General features: G+C 45.3%; 1 protein-coding gene across 1 annotated transcript in view; it reads left to right on the plus strand.

Annotated features, from left to right (window-relative positions):
• The window catches only part of tesk1b (testis associated actin remodelling kinase 1b), a 168,754-nt gene that overhangs the window by 76,114 nt on the left and 67,977 nt on the right, over positions 1-24,663 (plus strand). Inside the window, exon 5 of the mRNA XM_080189521.1 lies at positions 8,030-8,112. Coding sequence (XP_080045647.1) covers positions 8,030-8,112 — 83 coding nt within the window. The remainder of the gene's footprint in view (positions 1-8,029; positions 8,113-24,663) is intronic.

The following is a 24,663-nucleotide window of genomic DNA, read 5'->3' on the forward strand; positions in this document are numbered from 1 at the left end:
GTATCATGTTGAGACAGAGGATCATCTCAGATCATGTTAAATGGTGGAACAAACTTACAGGGCCCAGGATATACTCCTGCTCCTAGTTTCTATCTACATAACTCAATTATCTTGCCCATCCACATATCCCTTAATTCATTGCAAGACCAGAAACCTGTCTATCCCAGTCTGAAATGTATTCGGTGAGAGAGCATCCACAATGCTCTGAGGTAGAGAATTCCAAAGATTCACAACCCTTCGTCTAAAGTAATTTCTCTTCATCTCAGTCCTAAATAATTCTGAGATGCCCCCAACCAGCAGAAACAATCTCTCAGCATCCACCCGATCAAACCCCTTCAGAATCTGGCAGGTTTTAGTGAGATTGCCTCTCATTCTTCTAAACTCCAGAGAATACAAACCCAGTTTACTCCACCTCCCAACATTGGACAGCCCTGTCACCCCAGGACCCAATTCAGTGAACCTTGGCTGTCCCATCTCCAATATGTGTATCTTTTCTTAAATGTGGAGTCTAAAACTGTACACAACATTCTACTTGTAGTGTCACCAAAATCATGGACAATTGTAGTTAACCTTTTTTATTGGTAGTGGATGCCTTGGTGGTTATTTTCCAGACTTCGCTGGATTCCGGGGAAGTGCCGGAAGATTGGAAAACGGCTAATGTTACGCCGTTGTTTAAGAAGGGTGCCAGGCAAAAGGCGGGGAATTATAGGCCGGTTAGTTTAACGTCTGTTGTAGGTAAAATGTTAGAATCCGTCATCAAGGAGGAAATAGCGAGGCATCTTGAGGGGAATTGCTTGATAGAGCAGACGCAGCACGGTTTCGTTAAGGGGAAGTCGTGTCTGACAAATTTATTGGAGTTCTATGAGGATGTGTCTAGGGCGGTGGATAGAGGAGAGCCGGTGGATGTGGTCTTTCTTAATTTTCAGAAGGCGTTTGACAAGGTACCTCACAAGAGGTTATTGCAGAAGGTCAGGGGGCATGGAGTTGGTGGTAGGGCGTTAGCGTGGATAGAGGATTGGTTGTCAAATAGGAGGCAGAGAGTGGGGGTTAATGGGTGCTATTCGGATTGGCGGTTGGTGACTAGTGGAGTGCCCCAGGGTCGGTGCTGGGGCCTCAGCTATTTACCATTTATATAGATGATCTGGAGGAGGGAACCGAGTGTATGGTGTCAAAATTTGCTGATGACACCAAGATTGGTGGAACGGCAAATTGCGCGGAGGATGTGGAGAGTCTGCAGAAGGATCTAGATAGGCTGGGCGAATGGGCCAGGAAATGGCAAATGGAATTTAATGTTGGCAAGTGCGAGGTGGTCCACTTTGGTAGGAATAATGGTAGGAAGGACTATTATTTACGGGGTGAAAAACTGCAGCAGGCGACGGTGCAGAGGGACCTCGGGGTCCTTGTGCATGAGTCGCAAAAACCCAGCCTGCAGGTGCAGCAGGTGGTCAGGAAGGCGAATGGGATGCTGGCCTTCATAGCGAGGGGGATTGAATATAAAAGTAGGGAGGTCTTGCTGCAGCTATATAGGGCACTGGTGAGGCCGCAGCTGGAGTACTGTGTGCAGTTTTGGTCGCCATACTTGCGCAAGGATATTTTGGCCTTGGAGGGAGTGCAGAGGAGGTTTACTAGGCTGATACCGGAGTTGGGGGGGTTGAGCTATGAGGAGAGGCTGAATAAACTAGGCTTGTACTCGTTAGAGTCTAGAAGAATGAGGGGAGATCTCATTGAGACGTATAAGATGATGAATGGGATGGATAGGATAGAGGTGGAGAGGCTCTTCCCGCTCAGAAAGGACAGTAGGACTAGGGGGCACAGCCTCAAGATAAAGGGGGGGCAGTTTAGAACGGAGTTGAGGAGGAATTTCTTCACTCAAAGGGTGGTGAATCTCTGGAATTCTCTGCCTGTTGAAGTGGTGGAGGCTGCCTCGCTAAATATTTTTAAGACGCGGGTTGATGGGTTTTTGATAAGCGAGGGGATTAAGGGTTATGGGGAGAGGGCGGGAATGTGGAACTGAGACACAACAGATCAGCCATGATCTTATTGAATGGCGGGGCAGGCTCGAGGGGCTAGATGGCCTACTCCTGCTCCTATTTCTTATGTTCTTATGTTCTTATTCCTGCACTCCAATCCCTTTACAATAAAAGCCTACATGCTATTTGCCTTTCCAGTTGCTTGTGGCATTTGTTATGTTAACTTTTTGCATTTCTTATACATGTAAACTCAAGTCTCTTTGAATATCAACATTTATAAGTTTCACACCTTTTTAAAAAAATTCTGCTTTCTTATTCTTTGGACCAGAGTGAATAACTTCACACTTCCTGACATTATAATCTATCTGCTATCTTGTTGCCAATTCACTGAATGTGTCTATGTCTGAGTATTGCTGAAAAAAACATTTTGTGAAAGCTATCATATGCTAAAAATTATACTGATGACCTGTTTAGGTTGCCAGTGGTGCATCTGTGTGTATTGGAAGCTACATATGTTAATACACAGGGCCCTGTTCTTTGTAGGCAAAAAGAACATGTACACGCACTGTCTCTGTTTCAGCAAAACAAAATAAGTGATAGGCATTCTCATGAAGGTTATCTCGAATTGCAACGGGATCTTGATCAATTGGACCAGTGGGCTGATGAATGGCAGATGGAGTTTAATTTAGATAAATGCGAGGTGATGCATTTTGGTAGATTGAACCAGGGCAGGACTTATTCAGTTAATGGTAGAGGGAGTGCTGGGGAGAGTTACAGAACAAAGAGATCTAGGGGTACATGTTCATAGCTCCTTGAAAATGGAGTCACAGGTGGACTGAGTGGTGAAGAAGGCATTAAGCATGCTTGGTTTTCATTGGTCAGAACATTGAATACTGGAGTTGGGACGTCTCGTTGAAGTTGTAGAAGACATTGGTAAGGCCACACTTGGAAAATTGTGTACAGTTCTGGTCACCCTATTATAGAAAGGATATTATTAAACTAGAAAGAGTTCAGAAAAGATTTACTAGGATGCTACCAGGACTTGATGGATTGAGTTATAAAGAGAGGCTGGATAGACTGGGACTCTTTTCTCTGGAGTGTAGGAGGCTGAGGGTGACCTTATAGAGGTCTATAAAATAATGAGGGGCACAGATCAGCTAGATAGTCAATATCTTTTCCGAAAAGTAGGGGAGTCTAAAACTAGAGGGCATAGGTTTAAGGTGAGAGGGGAGAGATACAAAAGTCTCCAGAGGGGCAATTTTTTCACACAGAGAGTGGTGAGTGTCTGGAACAAGCTGCCAGAGGTAGTAATAGAGGCGGGTACAATTTTATCTTTTAAAAAGCATTTAGACAGTTACATGGGTAAGATGGGTATAGAGGGATATGGACCAAATGTGGGCAATTAGGATTAGTTTAGAGGTTTTAATAAAAAAGGGTGGCATGGACAAGTTGGGCCAAAGGGCCTGTTTCCATGCTGTAACCCTCTACGACTCTATTCATCAGGGCAATGCTTCAACCAGTCAGAGTCAAGCTGCCTGGTTTAAATTTTAAAACACTGCTTGGCCATAACTGTCAAGCACCATCAACTGGTGCATTCTCCATGTGCCTGGAGGCGTGGGGAGCGGGCAGGTATCACTGGGGGGACCTTCAACTTCACTTTGAGATCAGGTCTGTCCTTTTCAGAACCTGTCTTGCTGTTGTCTTTCTATCTCTTTCCGGCAGGAATCTCCCCAAGCTGCAATCAAATGACAATGTGGGTGGATTGCAGTCTGGATCGTGCCCATCCACTTAGCGGAATTCTCATAGTTTTTCCGCCAGAGATGACATTTAGTCATTTTCTCCTCATCCCAGGAGAATTCCATCCTTTGTTCCTCCTGACATTGGTATCCTTGCGATTGTTCTGATGAGTACAAGATGAAAAGCTTTGACAAATCTCTTTTTTTCACCAATACTCAAGTTCTATGTTACCAAATGACTATTTGTATATACACCTCTGCAGTCTGTCTGTGTCCTCCCCACCTTGCTTTGTATCAAATGAAAGCTTGGATACGTTACTCTATGTTTCTTATCTAAGTTATCAATATAGTTTGTAAATAGCACTGACATTGTGGTACCTGATTATTCACTAACTTGAAACTATGTCAACTTGAAAAGAACCGTTCACGCCTAGTCTATGCTTTCTATCTGTTAACCAATCCTCTATCCGTGCTGAAAATGACTTCCAATTCCATGTACATTTCTCTCACCTATTAACCTTGTGTGTGGCACCTTATCAAATGCCTTTTGGAAATTTAGTTATACTACATCTACTGGTCTCCCTTTACCCGTCCCACACCCTCAAAAAACTCCAACAAATTTGTTGAATAGGATTTCTCTTTAATAAAACTATGTTGGATTGTTCTGAAATCCAAAAGACATGCTGATTAGATGCATTGGCCACGCTAAATTCTCCCTCAGTGTACCCAAACAGGTGCCGGAGTGTGGTGACTAGGGGATTTTCACAGTAACTTCATTGCAGTATTAAGCCCATTTGTGACACTGACAAAAAAAACTTAAACATACTTTGTTTTTCTAAGTGCATTGTTAAGAGTTGCTTAATAATAGATTCCAGTATTTTCCCAGTAATTGATGTTGTACGAAGTGGCCGGTAGTTCTGTTTTCTTCCCCCCACCAGTGTATCTTCCACTTCTGTAACTTTCTCCTTTAGTACCCTACAGTGTCGGCCAAAAGGCCATTGGGATTTGTCATGTTTTAGTTCCTTAACTTTCTCCAATATGTTTTAATCTATTATTAATTCTCTTAACATCTTCACTCTTTTAGGCAGTCTATTTCTGGAATAAAACTTGTGTCTATCTTCACAGTAAAATATTTGTTCAATGCCTCAGTCATTTCCTCATAATTTCCTCTGTCTCTGATTTTAAAACATCAATGTTAAGTTTAGCTAATCTCCTTTTAGTATACTTTTAAAGCTGTTATGACCTGTTGTTATATTATTGGCTAGTTTATTCTCATTTTTATCATCGTTTTGGTCGCCCTTAGCTGGTTTCTAAAATTCTCAGACTTGTTACTGTTCATTGAAATGATTGTAAGCCTTTCTTTTTAATCTAATACAATCCCTAACTTCTGGAGCGACACAGATGGGTCTTTTTTGCTGAATTTTTGTTTTAATATGGAATGTATTTTTGTTGGATATTTTCAATTGTATCTTTCAAATTTTCCTGTATGTTCATTTACAATTGTACCTTTTAGGCTGTTTACCCAATTTATCTTAGCCAGTTCTCCACTCCCTATTTAATTGACTTTATTTAGTTTAAGTTTGTGATTGGATTGTGTCACTTACAGATTTAACCTGGAATTTAATGGTATTATGACCACTCTTTCCCAGAGGATCTTTTACTATAATATTACTTAATAACCTTACTTCATTACACAATACTAGATCTAAGATGCCTTAATTCCACAACGTACTGCTCCAAGGAGTTGTAACTAAAGCATTCCACAAACTCACATTCTAGACCACTCTTACCAATTTGATTGTCCCACTGTGGTTGGCTTTAAACTGGTTTATTTGTTAGCACGAACTTTCAGAACACTGCTCCTTCCTCGGGTGATGAAGGGGCAGTGCTCTGAAAGCTTGTGCTACCAAATAAACCTGTTGGACTTTAACCTGGTGTTGTGAGACTTCTTACTGTGTTTATCCCAGTCCGACACCATCACGTCCATATAAGAACATAAGAAATAGGAGCAGGAGTAGGCCATCCAGCCCTTCGAGCCTGCCCCGCCATTCAATAAGATCATGGCTGATCTGTCGCTGCTCAGTTCCACTTTCCCGCCCTCTCCCCATAACCCTTAATCCCCTCTCTTATCAAAAACCCATCAACCCACGTCTTAAAAATATTTAGCGAGGCAGCCTCCACCACTTCAACGGGCAGAGAATTCCAGAGATTCACCACCCTTTGAGTGAAGAAGTTCCTCCTCAACTCCGTTCTAAACCGCCCCCCTTTTATCTTGAGGCTGTGCCCCCTAGTCCTATTGTCTTTTTTGAGTGGGAAGAGTCTGTCCACCTCTATCCTATCCATCCCATTCATCATCTTATACGTCTCAATGAGATCTCCTCTCATTCTTCTAAACTCTAACGAGTACAAGCCCAGTTTATTCAGCCTCTCCTCATAGCTCAACCCCCTCAACTCCGGTATCAGCCTAGTAAACCTCCTCTGCACTCCCTCCAAGGCCAAAATATCTTTGCGCAGGTGCGGCGCCCAAAACTGCACACAGTACTCCAGTTGCGGCCTCACCAATGCCCTATACAGCTGCAGCAAGACCTCCCTACTTTTATATTCAATCCCCCTCGCTATGAAGGCCAGCATCCCATTCGCCTTCCTGACCACCTGCTGCACCTGCAAGCTGGGTTTTTGCGACTCATGCACAAGGACCCCGAGGTCCCTCTGCACCGTCGCCTGCTGCATGATTTAAATATCATGACTTTAAACTAGACTCTGAAGTAATCTGGCAAGCCACTGAGGAGCATGAAATTAATATTATTGAAGAGGAAAGACCTTCTTGAGGAAACTGGAACTGAGCAATAAATGTCAATCTTGCCAGCAATACCTGCACTGCCAGAGTTACTTGATTTGATACATTATTTCCACATGTATTAGTATACAGTGAAAAGTATTGTTTCTTGCGCGCTGTACAGAAAAAGCATACTGTTCATAGAGAAGGAAATGAGAGAGTGCAGAATGTAGTGTTACAGTTATAGCTAGGGTGCAGAGAAAGATCAATTAATGCGAGGTAGGTCCATTCAAAAGTTTGATGGCAGGAGGGAAGAAGCTGTTCTTGAGTCGGTTGGCACATAACCTCAGACTTCTGTATCTTTTTCCTAACAGAAGAAGGTGGAAGAGAGAATGTCTGTGGTGCTTGGAGTCCTTGATGATGCTGGCTGCTTTTTCAAGGCAACGGAAAGTGTAGACAGTGTCAATGGATGGGAAGCTGGTTTGCGTGATGCACTGGGCTTCATTTGTGACCGTTTTGTAGTTCCTTGCGCTCTTGGGCAGAGCAGGAGTCCATACCAAGCTGTGATACACCCAGAAAGAATGCTTTCTATGGTACATCTGTAAAAGTTAGTGAGAGTCTAGGATCTTATTTTGCTACCACAATATTTATATGACTGGTCCAGTTCAGTTTCTGTCCACCAAGAATGTGGATGGTGGGGATGCTGTTACAGGTCAAGGGGTGACTGTTAGACTCTCCCTAGATGGAAATGGTCATTGCTTGGTACTTGTGTGGCATGAATGCTATTTCCCACTTATCAACCCTAGCCTGGATATGTCCATGTCTTGTTGCATGTGGACACACTTCGCAGAATCTGAGAAGCTGTGAATGGCAGTGAATACTGTACAATCTTCAATAAACACCAATATAATATTCAACATTCTCACATCTGACCTTAGAACAGAGGGAAGGTCATTGGTGAAGTAGTTAAAGATGGTTGGGCCTAGGACACTACCCTGAGGAACTCCTACAGAGATCTCCTGGAATTAAGATGATTGACCTTCAACAACCACAGTCATTTTCCTTTGTTCTGGATATGACTACAACCAGTGAAGATTTTTCACCCAATTCCAGTTGACTTCAGTTGTACTCGAACTCTTAGATGCCACACTCAGAGACTCAGAAAACCAGCTACAGTACCAAAAGACAGATGTTGCTTAGTTAATGGTTTAGAGTTTCTTTTTCAAATTAGATGAGTTGATGTATAATAACAACTTACACACCAATTAGGAGCAGGTGTAGGCCACTCGGCCCATCGAGCCTGTTTCGCCATTCAGTAAGATCATGACTTACCTAATTGTTCCTTCAGTCCCACATTCCTGCCTGTCCCCAATAACCTTTCACCCCCGTATTAATCAAGGATCTGTCTAGCTCTGCGGAAAAAATATTCAACGGCTCTGCTTCCACTGCCTTTTGAGGAAGAGAGTTTAGTCTGAGTAAAACCCAGAGAACCTGAGCCTGAATTAAAATGAATGTTGTGATGGAATATTGCTCTGCTTTCCTTTCAGAATTGCTTGGTGAAACGTGAAGGCAAGTCCTACACAGCAGTGGTGGGAGACTTTGGCCTTTCAGAAAAGATCCCAAACTATAGGTAAGTGAAATTAAAAAACAGGGAAGAACTATTTCATGGGATGTGGATGCCGCTGGCAGGACCAGCATTTCATTGTCCATCCCTCATTGCCCTTGAGAAGCTGAATGTGAGCTGCCTTCTTGAACTGCTGCAGTCTGTGTAGTGCGGGTACAGAACTGCAGCGGTTCAAGGTGGCAGCTCACCAGCAGCTTCTCAAAGGCAATGAGGGATGGGCAATAAATGCTGGTCTCGCCAGCAAGGCTCACATCCTCTGAATGAATTCAGAAAATCCTCTTGGGCTGTAGGTATACTCACAGTGTTGTTTGGGAAGGAGCTCAAGGATTTTGAGCGAGTGATAGTGAAGGAACGACAATCAGGGTGGTGTGTGACTTGCAGGGGAACTTACAGGTGATGGTGTTTCCATGCCAGAAGACTATAATACATAGGAGCAGAAGTAGGCCATTCGACCCATCAGATCTGCTCTGTCATTCAGTGAGATCCTGGCTGATCTGATATAATCCTCAACTCCACTTTCCCGCATTATCTCCATATTCCTCCATTTCCTTACTGATTATAAATCTGTCTATCTCAGCCTTAAACATACTTAACACCCCAGCCTCTACAGCTCTCTGTGGTAAAGAATTCCACAGATTCATTACCATCTGAGAGAAGAAATTCCTCCTCATCTCTGTCTTAAATGAGTGACCCCTCACTCTGTGATTATGCCCTCTGGTCCTGCACTCTCCCAAAAGAGGAAACAACCTCTCAGTGTCAAGCCCCCTGAGAGTCAGATATGTCTCAATAAGGTGGCCTCTCATTCTTCTGAACTTCAGTGAGTACAGACCCAACCGACTCAACCTCTCCTCATAAGAAAATCCCTCCATACCTGACATTAACACAGTGAACCTTCTCTGAACTGGCAATGCCAATATATCTTTCCTTAGATAAGAGGACAAAAACTGTTCACAGCGTCTGCTGTCCCTATCTTTCTAGGTGGGTGATCATCTGGTTTAGAAGGTGCTGTCCAAGGAGCCTTGGATAATTGCTGCAATCCAGCTTGTAAATGGTACTCACTGCTGCCACAGTGTGTCAGTGCTGAAGGGCCATTCCACTCCTAACCTCATTACAGCTTTAGTTTAAACATGGGGCGAAAAAAACTGAACGCAGTCTCTGACATCAGGGCTGAATGCATCATCAAGGACCCAATTAAAACTGCAATCAATGGGAATCGGGGGGAAACTTTCCAATGGTTGGACTCAAGGAAAATCTAACCTCGTGCTGTACCTGTCCTGAGAGTGTTTGATGGGGGACAGTGTAGAGGGAGCTTTACTCTGTATCTAACCCCGTGCTGTACCTGTCCTGAGAGTGTTTGATGGGGGACAGAGTACAGGGAGCTTTACTCTGTATCTAACCCCATGCTGTACCTGTCCTGGGAGTGTTTGATGGGGGACAGTGTAGAGGGAACTTTACTCTGTATCTAACCCTATGCTGTACCTGTCCTGGGAGTGTTTGATGGGGACAGTGTAGAGGGAGCTTTACTCTGAATCTAACCCTGTGCTGTACCTGTCCTGGGAGTGTTTGATGGGGGGACAGTGTAGAGGGAGCTTTACTCTGTATCTAACCCCGTGCTGTACCTGCCCTGGGAGTGTTTGATGGGGATAGTGTAGAGGGAACTTTACTCTGTATCTAACCTCGTGCTGTACCTGTCCTGAGAGTGTTTGATGGGGGACAATGTAGAGGGAGCTTTACTCTGTATCTAACCCCATGCTGTACCTGTCCTGGGAGTGTTTGATGGGGATAGTGTAGAGGGAGCTTTACTCTGAATCTAACCCTGTGCTGTCCCTGTCCTGGGAGTGTTTGATGGGGGACGGTGTAGAGGGAGCTTTACTCTGAATCTAACCCCGTGCTGTACCTCTCCCTGGAGTGTTTGATGTGGACAGTGTAGAGGGAGCTTTACTCTGTATCTAACCTCATGCTGTTCCTGTCCTGGGAGTGTTTGATGGGGGGACAGTGCAGAGGGAGCTTTACTCTGTATCTAACCCTGTGCTGTACCTGTCCTGGGAGTGTTTGATGGGGACAGTGTAGAGGGAGCTTTACTCTGTATCTAACCCCGTGCTATACCTGTCCTGGGAGTGTTTGATGGGGACAGTGTAGAGGGAGCTTTACTCTGTATCTAACCCCGTGCTGTACCTGTCCTGGGAGTGTTTGATGGGGACAGTGTAGAGGGAGTTTTACTCTGTATCTAACCCCGTGCTGTACCTGTCCTGGGAGTGTTTGATGGGGACAGTGTAGAGGGAGTTTTACTCTGTATCTAACCCCGTGCTTTACCTGTCCTGGGAGTGTTTGATGGGGACAGTGTAGAGGGAGCTTTACCCTGTATCTAACCCCGTGCTGTACCTGTCCTGCGAGTGTTTGATGGGTGGACAGTGTAGAGGGAGCTTTACTCTGTATCTAACCCCGTGCTGTACCTGTCCTGGGAGTGTTTGATGGGGGGACAGTGTAGAGGGAGCTTTACTCTGTATCTAACCCCGTGCTGTACCTGTCCTGGGAGTGTTTGATGGGGGTGACAGTGTAGAGGGAGCTTTACTCTGTATCTAACCCCGTGCTGTCCCTGTCCTGGGAGTGTCTGATGGGGGGACAGTGTAGACGGAGCTTTACTCTGTATCTAACCCCGTGCTGTACCTGTCCTGGGAGTGTTTGATGTGGGGACAGTGTAGAGGGAGCTTTACTCTGTATCTAACCCCGTGCTGTACCTGTCCTGGGAGTGTTTGATGGGGGGACAGTGTAGAGGGAGCTTTACTCTGTATCTAACCCCGTGCTGTACCTGTTAAAGTATAAAGAAAATTCCAGCACAGGAGCAGACCCTTCGGCCCTCCAAGCCTGCACCGCCCATGCAACCAACTGAACTAAAACCCCCTACCCTTCCAGGGACCATATCCCTCTATTCCCACCCTATTCATGTATTTGTCAAGACGCCCCTTAAAACTCACTACTGTACCCGCTTCCACTACCCCCCCCAGCAGTGAGTTCCAGGCACCCACCACCCTGTCTTGTACATCTCCTTTAAACCTTGCCCCTCGCACCTAAAAGCTATGCCTACTCGTAATTGACTCCAGGAAAAACCTTTTGACTATCCACTCTGCCCATGCCTCTCATGATCTTGTAGACTTCTATCAGGTCGCTCCTTAACCTCCGTTGTTCCAGTGAGAACAAACCAAGTTTCTCCAACCTCTCCTCATAGCTAATACCCTCCATACCAGACAACATCCTGGTAAATCTTTTCTGTACCCTCTCCAAAGCCTCTACATCCTTCTGGTATTGTGGCGACCAGAATTGAACACTATATTCCAAGTGTGACTGAACTAAGGTTCTATAAAACTGCAGCATGACTTGCCAATTTTTAAACTCAGTGCCTTGGCTGATGAAGGCAAGCATGCTGTATGCCTTCTTGACTACCTTCTGCTCCTGCGTTGCCACTTTCAGCGACTTGTGTACCTGTACACCCAGATCCCTCTGCCGATCAAACCCTTAAGGGTTCTGCGATTTACGGTATATTTCTAATCTTAATTAAACCTTTCAAAATGCATTACCTCACATTTGTCCAGATTAAACTCCATCTGCCATCTCTCCGCCCAAGTCTCCAACTGATCTGTATCCTGCTGTATCCTCTGATGGTCCTCATCACTATCCGCAAATCCATCAACCTTTATGTCATACACAAACTTATTAATCAAACCACTTACATTTTGCTTCAAATCATTTATATATATTACAAACAGCAAAGGTCCCAGCACTGATCCCTGAGGAACACCATTAGTCACAGCCCTCCATTCAGAAACACACCCTTCCACTGCTACCCTCTGTCTTCTATGACTGAGCCAGTTTTGCTGCCAGCTCACCTCTGCTCCGATGCGACTTCATCTTCTGCATCAGTCTGCCATGAGGGACCTTGTCAAAGACCTTACTGAAGTCTATGTAAACAACATCCACTGCCCTACCCTCATCAATCATCTTCATCACTTCCTCGAAAAATTAGATCAAGTTAGTGAGACACGACCTCCCCTTTTCTTGTAAATGGTGACCATGAGATCTTTCACATCTACCGAATCCCATTTAAAAGATGGTACCTACCCCAGCAGTGCAGGACTTCCTCAGTGTTCATAAGAACATAAGAACATAAGAGATAGGAGCAGGAGTAGGCCATCTAGCCTTTCGAGCCTGCCCCGCCATTCAATAAGATCATGGCTGATCTGTCGCTGCTCAGTTCCACTTTCCCGCCCTCTCCCCATAACCCTTAATCCCCTCTCCTATCAAAAACCCATCAACCCGCGTCTTAAAAATATTTAGCGAGGCAGCCTCCACCACTTCAACGGGCAGAGAATTCCAGAGATTCACCACCCTTTGAGTGAAGAAGTTCCTCCTCAACTCCGTTCTAAACCGCCTCCCCTTTATCTTGAGGCTGTGCCCCCTAGTCCTATTGTCTTTTTTGAGCGGGAAGAGTCTTTCCACCTCTATCCTATCCATCCCATTCATCATTTTATACGTCTCAATGAGATCTCCTCTCATTCTTCTAAACTCTAACGAGTACATAAGAACATAAGAACATAAGAACATAAGAAATAGGAGCAGGAGTAGGCCATCTGGCCCTTCGAGCCTGCCCCGCCATTCAATAAGATCATGGCTGATCTGTCGTGGCTCAGTTCCACTTTCCCGCCCTCTCCCCATAACCCTTAATCCCCTCTCTTATCAAAAACCCATCAACCCGCTTCTTAAAAATATTTAGCGAGGCAGCCTCCACCACTTCAACGGGCAGAGAATTCCAGAGATTCACCACCCTTTGAGTGAAGAAGTTCCTCCTCAACTCCGTTCTGAACCGCCCCCCCTTTATCTTGAGGCTGTGCCCCCTAGTCCTACTGTCTTTTTTGAGCGGGAAGAGTCTTTCCACCTCTATCCTATCCATCCCATTCATCATCTTATACGTCTCAATGAGATCTCCCCTCATTCTTCTAAACTCTAACGAGTACAAGCCTAGTTTATTCAGCCTCTCCTCATAGCTCAACCCCCTCAACTCCGGCATCAGCCTAGTAAACCTCCTCTGCACTCCCTCCAAGGCCAAAATATCCTTGCGCAGGTGCGGCGCCCAAAACTGCACACAGTACTCCAGCTGCGGCCTCACCAGTGCCCTATACAGCTGCAGCAAGACCTCCCTACTTTTATATTCAATCCCCCTCGCTATGAAGGCCAGCATCCCATTCGCCTTCCTGACCACCTGCTGCACCTGCAGGCTGGGTTTTTGCGACTCATGCACAAGGACCCCGAGGTCCCTCTGCACCGTCGCCTGCTGCAGTTTTTCGCCACGTAAGTAATAGTCCTTCCTACCATTCTTCCTACCAAAGTGGACCACCTCACACTTGCCAACATTAAATTCCATTTGCCATTTCCTGGCCCATTCGCCCAGCCTATCTAGATCCTTCTGCAGACTCTCCACACCCTCCGCACAATTTGCCTTTCCCCCAATCTTGGTGTCATCAGCAAATTTCGACACCCTACACTCAGTTTATTCAGCCCAGTTTATTCAGCCTCTCCTCATAGCTCAACCCCCTCAACTCCGGTATCAGCCTAGTAAACCTCCTCTGCACTCCCTCCAAGGCCAAAATATCTTTGCGCAGGTGCGGCGCCCAAAAATGCACACAGTACTCCAGTTGCGGCCTCACCAATGCCCTATACAGCTGCAGCAAGACCTCCCTACTTTTATATTCAATCCCCACCCGGGTTTGGCACTCAGGTCTCCAGAGGGGAATTTGTATCTGACTTTGCAGCAAAAATGGCACCCAGTGAAACACAGTTAATCCTGACTAGCTGATCTACCAGGAAGTTACAGTAAGGATTCTGGTCTCTATATCATAAATAGGATATGGGGCACTGGAGAATGTGGTATTAGGGTTTGGCACATATAAGGTTAATATGGGACTGAGTACAGTTCCGACCACAGAATGATGTAAGAGTGCACATGACACAGACCCTGGGTCAGTCTAGAAATGGACAGAGATGTGTAAAGGCCTGGGATGGAGTCAGCTTCCGGCTTGTACCTTCGTACCCTTTACGTGTGTAAATAATTCTAGTAGTCAGTAAAGACCTATCGTTAATCTGCAGAACACTACAACCCCTTCCCAACAGAGAAGGTGCAAAAGGGATTCACAAGGATGATACCAGAACTGAGATAATATAAATAACCGGAAAGGCAGAACAAGCTGGGGCCCTTTTCTGTAGGGTGACGAGATAGAGATCTTTAAAATGCGGAAGGGTTAGATCATGTAGATGTAAAGAGCTATTTCCACCCGTGGGGGAAGTTCAAAACTAAGACTGTCGCTACTAAATCCAGTGGGTAATTGAGGAGAAAATTCTTTAGCCAGAAAGTGTTTGGAATGTAGAAATTGCTATTAACATGATACTGATTCTTCCTTTGGTTTGTTTAATATGAGGAAACCAGCTGTAATTCTGAATGGATTCAACTCTGCAAATTCATACAGGATGTTCAGTGCTTCATTCTGAAAAGTTACGATCAAAACCATCCTTTTACCATCAGAAAGAAACATAGTTATACAGCCTTAATATTTAATACAATGTTAATTTTTTACCCTGTTAGAATCAGAAGATTCCCTGCTTCTAGAGGTGCATGCAGCAGACAAAGCACTTGCTTACAGAGCTTGTTTCCCCCGAAAAAAGTCACGAGCCTGAAAAGGGCACCACTCTGCAGCAAGAGTGGCTGTCCAGGAATCTGTCCCACTCTGACAGGGTGGCAATCACGTGGTCATCAAGTTGTGGATTGGGACTTGAACCCTGAGCACCTGGCATCAGAGGCAGGGACACTTCCCCACTCTGTTGCAGGACCATCTTCTTCACCCACCCAACAGATACATTCATTTCATTCTTAAACAATTTCACACCACGAGGTGTATTCCCCCTGCATTCACTGAAGATATTTTCATTTGATTTGATTTATTATTGTTACATGTATCAGTATACAGTGAAAAATGCTGTTTCTTGTGTGCTAAACAGACAAAGCATACCGTTCATAGAGAAGGAAAGGAGAGAGTGCAGAATGTAGTGTTACAGTCATTGCTAGAGCGTAGAGAAAAATCAACTTTACACGAGGTAGGTCCATTCAAAAGTCTGACAGCAGCAGGGAAGAAGCTGTTTCTGAGTCGTTTGGTACGTGACCTCAGACTTTTGTAAGTTTTTCCTGATGGGACGTATGTCTGGAGTGCGTGGAGTCCTTGGTTATGCTAGCTGCTTTTTCAAGGCAGCGGGAAGTGTAGACAGTGTCTCACTGGGAGGCTGGTTTGGGTGATGGACTGGGCTTCGTTCATGACCCTTTGTAGTTTCTTGCAGTCTTGGGCAGAGCAGGAGCCCATACCAAGCTGTAATGCAACCAGAAAGAATGCTTTCTATGGTGTATGTGTAATGTTGGTGAGAGTCGTAGAGGACATGCCAAATTTCCTTAGTCTCCTGAGAAAGTAGAGGTGTTGGTGGGCTTTCTTAACTATAGTGTCAGCATGGAGGGGTTAGGAGGGATGTTGGTAATCTAGACACCTAAAAACCTGAAGCTCTTGAAGCATGCTAAAGGGGAAGGGTGATAAGGCAGAGGTCATGATACATGTTGGTACCAATAACACAGGTAAAAAGAGGGATGAGGTCCTGAATCGAGAATTCAGGGACTTAGGCAGTAGACTAAGTAGCAGTACCTCTCGGGTTGTAACCTCTGGATCACTCCCAGTGCCACAAGCTATTGAGTACAGAAATAGGGGAGTAGCACAGATGAATGCGTGGTTTAAGAGTTGGTGCAGGAGGGAGGGGTTTAGATTCCTGGATCACTGGGACTATTTTTGGGGAAGGTGGGACCTGTACAAGCGGCATGGTCTACACCTGAGTCAGAGTGGGACTAATATCCTTGCTGGTGGGTTTGCTCGTGCTGTTGAGAAGAGTTTAAACTAGCTTAAAGTTTATTTATTAAAGTTTATTTATTAGTCTCAAGTAAGGTTTACATTAACACTGCAATGAAGTTACTGTGAAATTCCCCTAGTTGCAACACCCCGATGCTTGTTTGGGTCAATGCACCCGAACCAGCACGTCTTTCAGACTGTGGGAGGAAACCGGAACACCCAGAGGAAACCCACACAGACATGGGGAGAACATGCAGACTCCACACGGGCATTGACCCAAACTGGGAATCGAACCAGCTCCCTGGCACTGTGAGGCAGCAATGCTAATCACTGTGCCACCATGCTGGAGTGTGGCCAATCAGACCGTAGAAAAGCAATCAGGTCAGAAGGAATACAGCGGTAGTAAGTTTCAAAGGAGTAAGACGAGGCTGGAGGGCCTCTACTTTAATAGCGGGAGTATTAAAGGTAAAATGGATGAGTTAAGAGCGTTTCCGCTGGAGCAGAGGGGCGACCTGATTGAAATGTTCAGGATTCTGAGGGGCATGGACAGGGTGGACAGGGAGCAGCTGTTCCCCTCAGTTGAAGGGTCAGTTACGAGGGAGACACAAGTTAAAAGTGACGGGTGAATTTTAGGGGGAATGTGAGGGAAAAGTTTTTCATCCAGAGGGTGGTGAGGGTCTGGAATGCGCTGCCTGGGAGGGTGGTGGAAGTGGAATACCTCACATCCTTTAAAAGCACCTGGATGCGTACTTGACACGTCATAACATTCAGGGCTGTGGGCCAAGTGCTGGCAATTGGGATTAGGTGGGCAGTTCAGACCAGACTCGATGGGCCGAAGGGCATTTTCTGCACTGTGGGATTCTGTGATTCTGATTTTGTGATTTTGATTTCTACTTCATCCCCATTGATGTAGACAGGGGCATGTTCCCCACTATGCTTCCTCATGTCACTGACTATCCTTTGTTTTGTTGACATTGAGGGAGAGATTATTGTTGCCACCCCAGTTCACTAGATTCTCTATCTCTTTCCTGTACTCTATCTTGTCATTGTTTGAAATCCGACCCACTGCGGTGGTGTCATCAGCAAACTTGAAAATCGAATTGGAGGGGAATTTGGCCACACAGCCATAGGTGTATAAGGAGTATAGTAGGGGGCTGAGAACACAGCCTTGTGGGACACCGGTGTTGAGGATGACCGTGGAGGAGGTGGTGTTGCCTATCCTTATTGATTGTAGTCTGTGAGTTAGGAAGTTCAGGATCCAGTCACAGAGGGAGGAGCTGAGGTCCAGGCCACGGAGTTTGGAGATGAGTTTCGTAGGAATAATGATGTTGAAGACTGAGCTGTGGTCAGTAAATCGGAGTCTGACATGAGTGATTTTGTTATGTAGGTGTTCCAGGGTTATAGCTATCTAAAAACAAACGGTAACTAAACTACTTAAAGTCTAAAAATGTGTGGTCAAAGATAAAATCTACACCGTTTATTTAAAGCCCTTTAAGCCCTTAAAGCCTTTTCATGAAGTTAAACAGGGCCTAGTAAGTTAAGCTATATGAAAATGTTGTTGCAGCTCTGTTTTACCATTTGATAGAAGTGTTTTCATTTTTGACAGAGCTGCTTACATAGATGTGTAATGAAACACTGATGCAATATAAGCCTGAGCAATCTGCAGCCAGTCATACCTAATCTATACTGCTTGGCTGACACCCAGAGACTGTGATTTAGAATGCACGAGCTGAGTGCAGTAGGGAAGCTGATGAGGGAGGAGGGAATAGAAGGAAATGCTGGCGGGGGAAATGAAGTCAGGTGGGAGGAGGCTGTGAATTTTATCTGGTTGTTCAAGGCAGATTATTCCTCCTGTGTAAAGCAGAAAACTTCACTGCAGCTACAGGACACCCTGACCTCATGTTCTGGTTTTCATTAGAAAAGGGAAGGACGAAAGAAGACATGATCCAAATGTCTAAAAATGCTGACGAGAGTGAAAGTAAAGGCCAGGTTTCAAGTACAAACTGAGCATGCAGTGAGACGTTCAACGATTATTTTGCACATGATAGATGAGCATGAAGGAGACCATTGGGTCCATCGATACTCACCCATCCAACTATACGTAAAGCAGAATATCTGGTCATTTTGCATTACTGTTTGTGGGGTCTTGCTGTGCACAAAGTGACTTCCGTATTTCCTACATTACAACAGTGTCTATACTTCTAAAATTACTTCATATCCTTTTCCCAAAGGCATAGATATTTATATATGTATGAATTTTTTATACTTGGAGTGATTGAAGCAATTAATAACTGTTGGATGTCAGTTGGTTAAAAGTGAGTGTGGAGTTCACAGCTAAAGATAATTGAATAGAAACTAGAAGCAGGAGCAGGCCCTTCGAGCCTGCTCCGCCATTTATTATGATCGTGGCTGATCATCAAATTCAATATCCTGATCTCATAAGAACATAAGAACATAAGAAATAGGAGCAGGAGTAGGCCATCTAGCCCTTCGAGCCTGCCCCGCCATTCAATAAGATCATGGCTGATCTGTTGTGGCTCAGTTCCACTTTCCCGCCCTCTCCCCATAACCCTTAATCCCCTCTCTTATCAAGAACCCATCAACCTGCTTCTTAAAAATATTTAGCGAGGCAGCCTCCACCACTTCAACGGGCAGAGAATTCCAGAGATTCACCACCCTTTGAGTGAAGAAGTTCCTCCTCAACTCCGTTCTAAACCGCCTCCCCTTTATCTTGAGGCTGTGCCCCCTAGTCCTACTGTCTTTTTTGAGCGGGAAGAGTCTCTCCACCTCTATCCTATCCATCCCATTCATCATCTTATACGTCTCAATGAGATCTCCCCTCATTCTTCTAAACTCTAACGAGTACAAGCCTAGTTTATTCAGCCTCTCCTCATAGCTCAATCCCCTCAACTCCGGTATCAGCCTAGTAAACCTCCTCTGCACTCCCTCCAGGGCCAAAATATCCTTGCGCAGGTGCGGCGCCCAAAACTGCACACAGTACTCCAGCTGCGGCCTCACCAATGCCCTATACAGCTGCAGCAAGACCTCCCTACTTTTATATTCAATCCCCCTCGCTATGAAGGCCAGCATCCCATTCGCCTTCCTGACCACCTGCTGCACCTGCAAGCTGGGTTTTTGCGACTCATGCACAAGGACCCCGAGGTCCCTCTGCACCGTCGCCTGCTGCAGTTTTTCGCCACGTAAGTAATAGTCCTTCCTACCATTCTTCCTACCAAAGTGGACCACCTCACACTTGCCAACATTAAATTCCATTTGCCATTTCCTGGCCCATTCGCCCAGCCTATCTAGATCCTTCTGCAGACTCTCCACACCCTCCGCACAATTTGCCTTTCCCCCAATCTTGGTGTCATCAGCAAATTTCGACACCCTACACTCGGTTCCCTCCTCCAGATCATCTATATAAATGGTAAATAGCTGAGGCCCCAGCACCGACCCCTGGGGCACCCCACTAGTCACCAACCGCCAATCCGAATAACACCCATTGACCCCCACTCTCTGCCTCCTATTTGACAACCAATCCTCTATCCACGCTAACACCCTACCCCCAACTCCATGTCCCCTGACCTTCTGCAATAACCTCTTGTGAGGTACCTTGTCAAACGCCTTCTGAAAATCCAGAAAGACCACATCCACCGGCTCTCCTCTATCCACTGCCCTAGACACATCCTCATAGAACTCCAGTAAATTTGTCAGACACGACTTCCCTTTAATGAAACCGTGTTGCGTCCGCCCTATCAAGCAATTCCCTTCAAGATGCCTCGCAATTTCCTCCTTAATGACGGATTCTAACATTTTACCTACCACAGACGTTAAACTAACCGGCCTATAATTCCCCGCCTTTTGCCTGGCACCCTTCTTAAACAACGGCGTAACATTAGCCGTTTTCCAATCTTCCGGCACTTCCCCGGAATCCAGCGACGTCTGGAAAATAACCACCAAGGCATCCACTATCACCTCCGCCATTTCTTTCAGAACCCTCGGATGCATTCCATCCGGTCCTGGGGACTTGTCCACAATCAGCCCCTCCAGTCTGTCGAGCACCGCCTCTCTAGTAACAGTAATGTCATTAAGACCCTCCAGTCCTACCACCTTTCCATCGCTAACACCCGGCAAATTATTCACGTCCTCCTCCGTGAAGACAGAAACAAAAAAGTTATTCAAGACCTTCGCCATATCCCCATCCCCTACCACTAGGTCCCCTTTCTCATCCTCTAAAGGACCAACATTCACCCTAGCCAGCCTCTTCCTTTTTATATATTTATAAAAACTCTTGCTATCCTTTTTTATATTAAGTGCTAGCCCAGCCTCATAGCTTCTCCCCCCCCACTCCCCGTATCCCTTGATCCCTTTAGCCCCAAGAGCTATATCTGATTTATTTTGGCCTCAACTACATTCTGTGGGAGTGAATTCCACACATTCACCACCCTTTGGGTGAAGAAATTTCCCCTCACCTCAGTTCTAAAAGGTTTACTCCTTATCCTCAAACTATGATCCCTGTTTCTAGACTCTCCCCACCATCGGGAACATTCTTTCTGAATCTACCATGTCTGACCCTGTTAGAATTTTATAAATTTCTGTGAGATCCCTTCTTACCCTTCTAAACTCCAGCGTATAGAACCTTAACAGACTTAATCTCTGTCATGCTGACATGACAAATTGGAAAGCTGTCAGGGATATGTGGTCATTTCTCCTCCTCTTTTCTCTCCTCTACTTTACCCCTACTTTTTCCTCTCTCCTTCCTTTTGCTCCTCTGCTCTCTGCCCTCTCTCCTTATCCCTATCTCTCCCTCTATCCCTCAACCCTCCTTCCTTCCCCACTCCTTTCCCCCTTCTTTGCTCTCTCTTTCCCCACACCTGTCCTCTCCTTCTCACTCCTCTCGTCTCCCCCCCCTCACCTCTCCTCAGCTTAATCTTTCCCCCTAACCCCTCTCCACCTCTTCCACCTCTTTCCAGTTCCCCTCTCTCATCTCTCCTTCCCCTTTCATTTATCAGTCTCTATCTTTTTGAAGAAATGCAGTTAGTTTCCTGAGCACGTGTGTGGTTTGTGGAGGATCTGATTAGACCAGCAGTCTCCTCAGTCTGAGAAACTTAAGGTAGTTTTAACAAAGAAGGCAAGGCAGAGTGAATGCAACGTTGAATCTTAATGACAATTGAACTGCTCTCTGGGCAGTTTGAGCTGCCACTTAATGAGAAATAATGTACTGCCCTTCCTCTAACACTATATTCTAGTGTTTAAAATGCTCTGAAATACAATTCAGATAATTAGAAAAAACATTCCAGAACTAACTAACCACAACTTTGAAATGGATCTGTATGGTGATTGTTCCGATTACAAACTGAATGGCACTGAAAGAAAGAAGAAAGTTGGAACAAGCTCAGTGTGGTGTCACTCCACTGAGGCTGATGTTGCAGAGACACAGGCCCTGATATACAGTGGACAGCCAATGAAGGCCAGAGTAGCCTGGGAGAGAATGAGGAACCCACTTTGAGACTCTGCTCATTTTAACCACAAATTGATAGGCGGTTCTGGTCTCCCCTGGGGACATTCTCTGGCAACCAGGAAGGGAAGAGGTACTAAGAGATAAGAGAAATCATTGTGGGTGTGAGGAAGCGAGTGATCGAGACAGGGGGGGTGAAAAGTCACCTGAGGATGAAGTGAGAGATAACCGCTGGGCGAGAAAGGTCAGCTCAAGAGATTGGTCTTTTATATGAGGGGTGAGGTGAAGAAAAATGGTTGGGAGGGTGATGCTGCCTGAAGGCTTCTGCGTAGGGTTCTGTGGCAGAGGGAGGGAACGCGCTGATCGGGGCTGGCTTCCAGTGGGGGGGTGCGGCACAGTCAGGGAGATTGAGGTGAGAAGGGGGATTGGGGCTAGGTTGATCTCCACTCTGACAGATCGGTGCACGCGCAGTGGCCCATTCAGCGCAATACTGCTGGCCTCGCCAGCGGGAATAGGCCCCACCCTGGATTTTCATCATGAATCTCGCTCGGGTACTCTGCAGTGTACAGAGTGGGAGATTCATTTTGCAATTCCCGCTGAAAAAAACAGCAGGAGTAACTCCAATTCTTACACAAATTTGACACTCAGAATTTTTTGGGGAGAATCCTGGCCCATATCTTAAATATTGGGTGCAGATCTGGTCTCCTTATTTAGGGAAGGATACAAATGCATTGAAGGTGGTTCAGAGGAGGTTTACTCGATTGGAATGAATGGGTTTCCTTATCATGGTGCATGAAGAAAAGTTGGAAATATTGGACTTGTTTCTGTTGGGGTTTAGCAGAGTGAGGGGTAACTTGATTGCTGTATATAAGATCTTGAATGGTGTTGACAAGATGGACATGGAAAGGATGTTTCCTCTTCTGAGTGAGTCCAGAACTAGGGGGCACAGTTTTAAAATTAAGGGTTGCACTTTTGGGACAGAGATGAGGAAATTTTTTCTCTGTGAGGATTGTGGGAGTTAGGAACCCTCTGCCTTAGCAGCCGGTGAAGGTGGAATCGCTGAATATTCTTAAGGTGTAGGTAGATAAATTCTTGATGGACAAGCGAATCAAAGGTTATTGGGAATAGTTGGGAATGTGGAATGTGAAACACAAACAGGTGAACTATGACCTTATTGAATGGCGGAGCAGGCTCGAGGGGCCTTATGGTGTACCTCAGCTCCTATTTCTCATATTTGCATATGCGGGGGGTGGAGTTACTATCAAGGGAAGATCTTTGCAAAGACCACCATAGGGTGGATGCTGGTGACAGATACCTAGCAGTTAGGTGTCTTTATAGATAATTCCTGGAGTGGTTCCAATTATCTAAAGGAATTGGCAAGAGGAATTTTCCAGGGTGATTTTCCCTTCTTAGTCCTCAGTTTTTTCCTGCCTGAAAGGTGCTGAAAGAATTCCTTCGAAACGACTGAAACGTTGCTGAGAAGAGAGTTGTTTTTATTTGTTTGCGGAATGTAGGTATCACTGGCTAGGCCAGCATTTATTGCCCTTCCTCAGGCTGTTCCTGAGATAATCCATCCATATCAAAGGCATTAATTGCAGCAGGTTTTTGCAAGCTGATGTGCTGCAGCTGGTGTTTCTGACAGATGCTGTCTTTAGACAGCAGTTACTGTTGACAGGCGGACAGTCTGTGTAATACTGCTGAGGTCTCACCGCCTTCCACCTTCCCTCCTCTGCAGTTGTTGCTAGGTGATGGCCTCAACACAATGTTCCAACAGGCAGAGGTGTTGACTATGAAAAGGAGATAATATTTTAGAGCTGGATTATGGCTGAAGGGAATGTGTACATTTCAGCTGGTATCTTCTTATTTACATCAATCGACGTTTTATCCTGATTGGAATTTACTTTGTTTTCAATTTGTGATCTTTTCTTTTTAATCCCCAATGTGCCTCTTCATATTCTCCAGCAACAGAAAAGACTTTGAGGTTTAAGTCCAAGATTCCATACCTTCTGCAGTGAGATGGTTATTATGTGGGTGGCACAGTGTGGGGTGGCACGGTGGCACAGTGGTTAACACTGCTGCCTCACAGCACCAGGGAGCTGGGTTCAATTCCAGCCTCGATGACGGTGTTTGCACGTTCTCCCTGTGTCTGTGTGGGTTTCCTCCGGGTGCTCCGGTTTCCTCCCACAGTCCAACGATGTGCGGGTTAGGTTGATTTGGCCATGCTAAATTGCCCCTTAGTGCCAGGGGGACTAGCAGGGTAAATACGTGGGGTTAGGGCAATAGGGCTTGGGTAGGATTGTGGTTGGTGCAGGCACGATAAGCAGAATGACCTCCTGCACTGTAAGGTTTCTATGACCTTAATTACAATGTAGTCTCTTTCCTGTTAAATGCTCCTGTTTGACATTTGCTCAGTTGGACTTTTACCATCCCATTCTCTCATTTGGTTGATCCTGACACCTAATTGGAATCTGACAGATTTACCATGCATCTTGCTCGTGACCAAATCTGTTATCCTACTTTGCATTTTCTATCTGAGATGATGTGTCCATATCAAGCCAGTGAGGCCAAAAGGTTGCCTGTTGTGTGATTCAAGAAGAAATTAGGTATAGTTCTTCGGGCTAAAGAGATCAAGGGATATGGGAGGGTGGAGAAAGGGATCAGGATATTGAATTTAGTGATCAGTCATTATCAAAATGAATGGTGGACTAGGCTCGAAGGGCTGAATGGCCTAATCCTGCTTCTAGTTTCTATCAAGGTATCAGAATTTACAGCAAATGCCATTGATTTTATGACACAGAAACAGGTTTTTCAGTCTAACTGGTGTCTGCCTGTTACTGTTCCCTTCAAACCTTTCCCATCCTCCTTTACCTAACTCTTATCAGCATAATCTTCATTGACTTTCTCACATACTTTTATTCAGTTACCCCCTTAAATACATCGTTACCTCAACTCCTCCACATAGTGGTAAGTTCCACTTGCTACCCACTCTCTGAGTAAAGAACTTTCTGGTAAATTACACACTGGATTTATTATGATTATCTTTCATTTGTTGGCCCTACTTTGGTACTTCCCGTCATAATCTGAAACATCTTAATTATGTTTACCCTATCTAATCCATTCATGATTTTAAAGATCTTTATCAGGTCACCCCATCAGTTTTCCCTTTCGAGT

The sequence above is a fragment of the Carcharhinus amblyrhynchos genome, chromosome 5 (assembly GCF_965287045.1).
Source record: "Carcharhinus amblyrhynchos chromosome 5, sCarAmb.v2.hapA, whole genome shotgun sequence".
Lineage (NCBI taxonomy): Eukaryota > Metazoa > Chordata > Chondrichthyes > Carcharhiniformes > Carcharhinidae > Carcharhinus > Carcharhinus amblyrhynchos.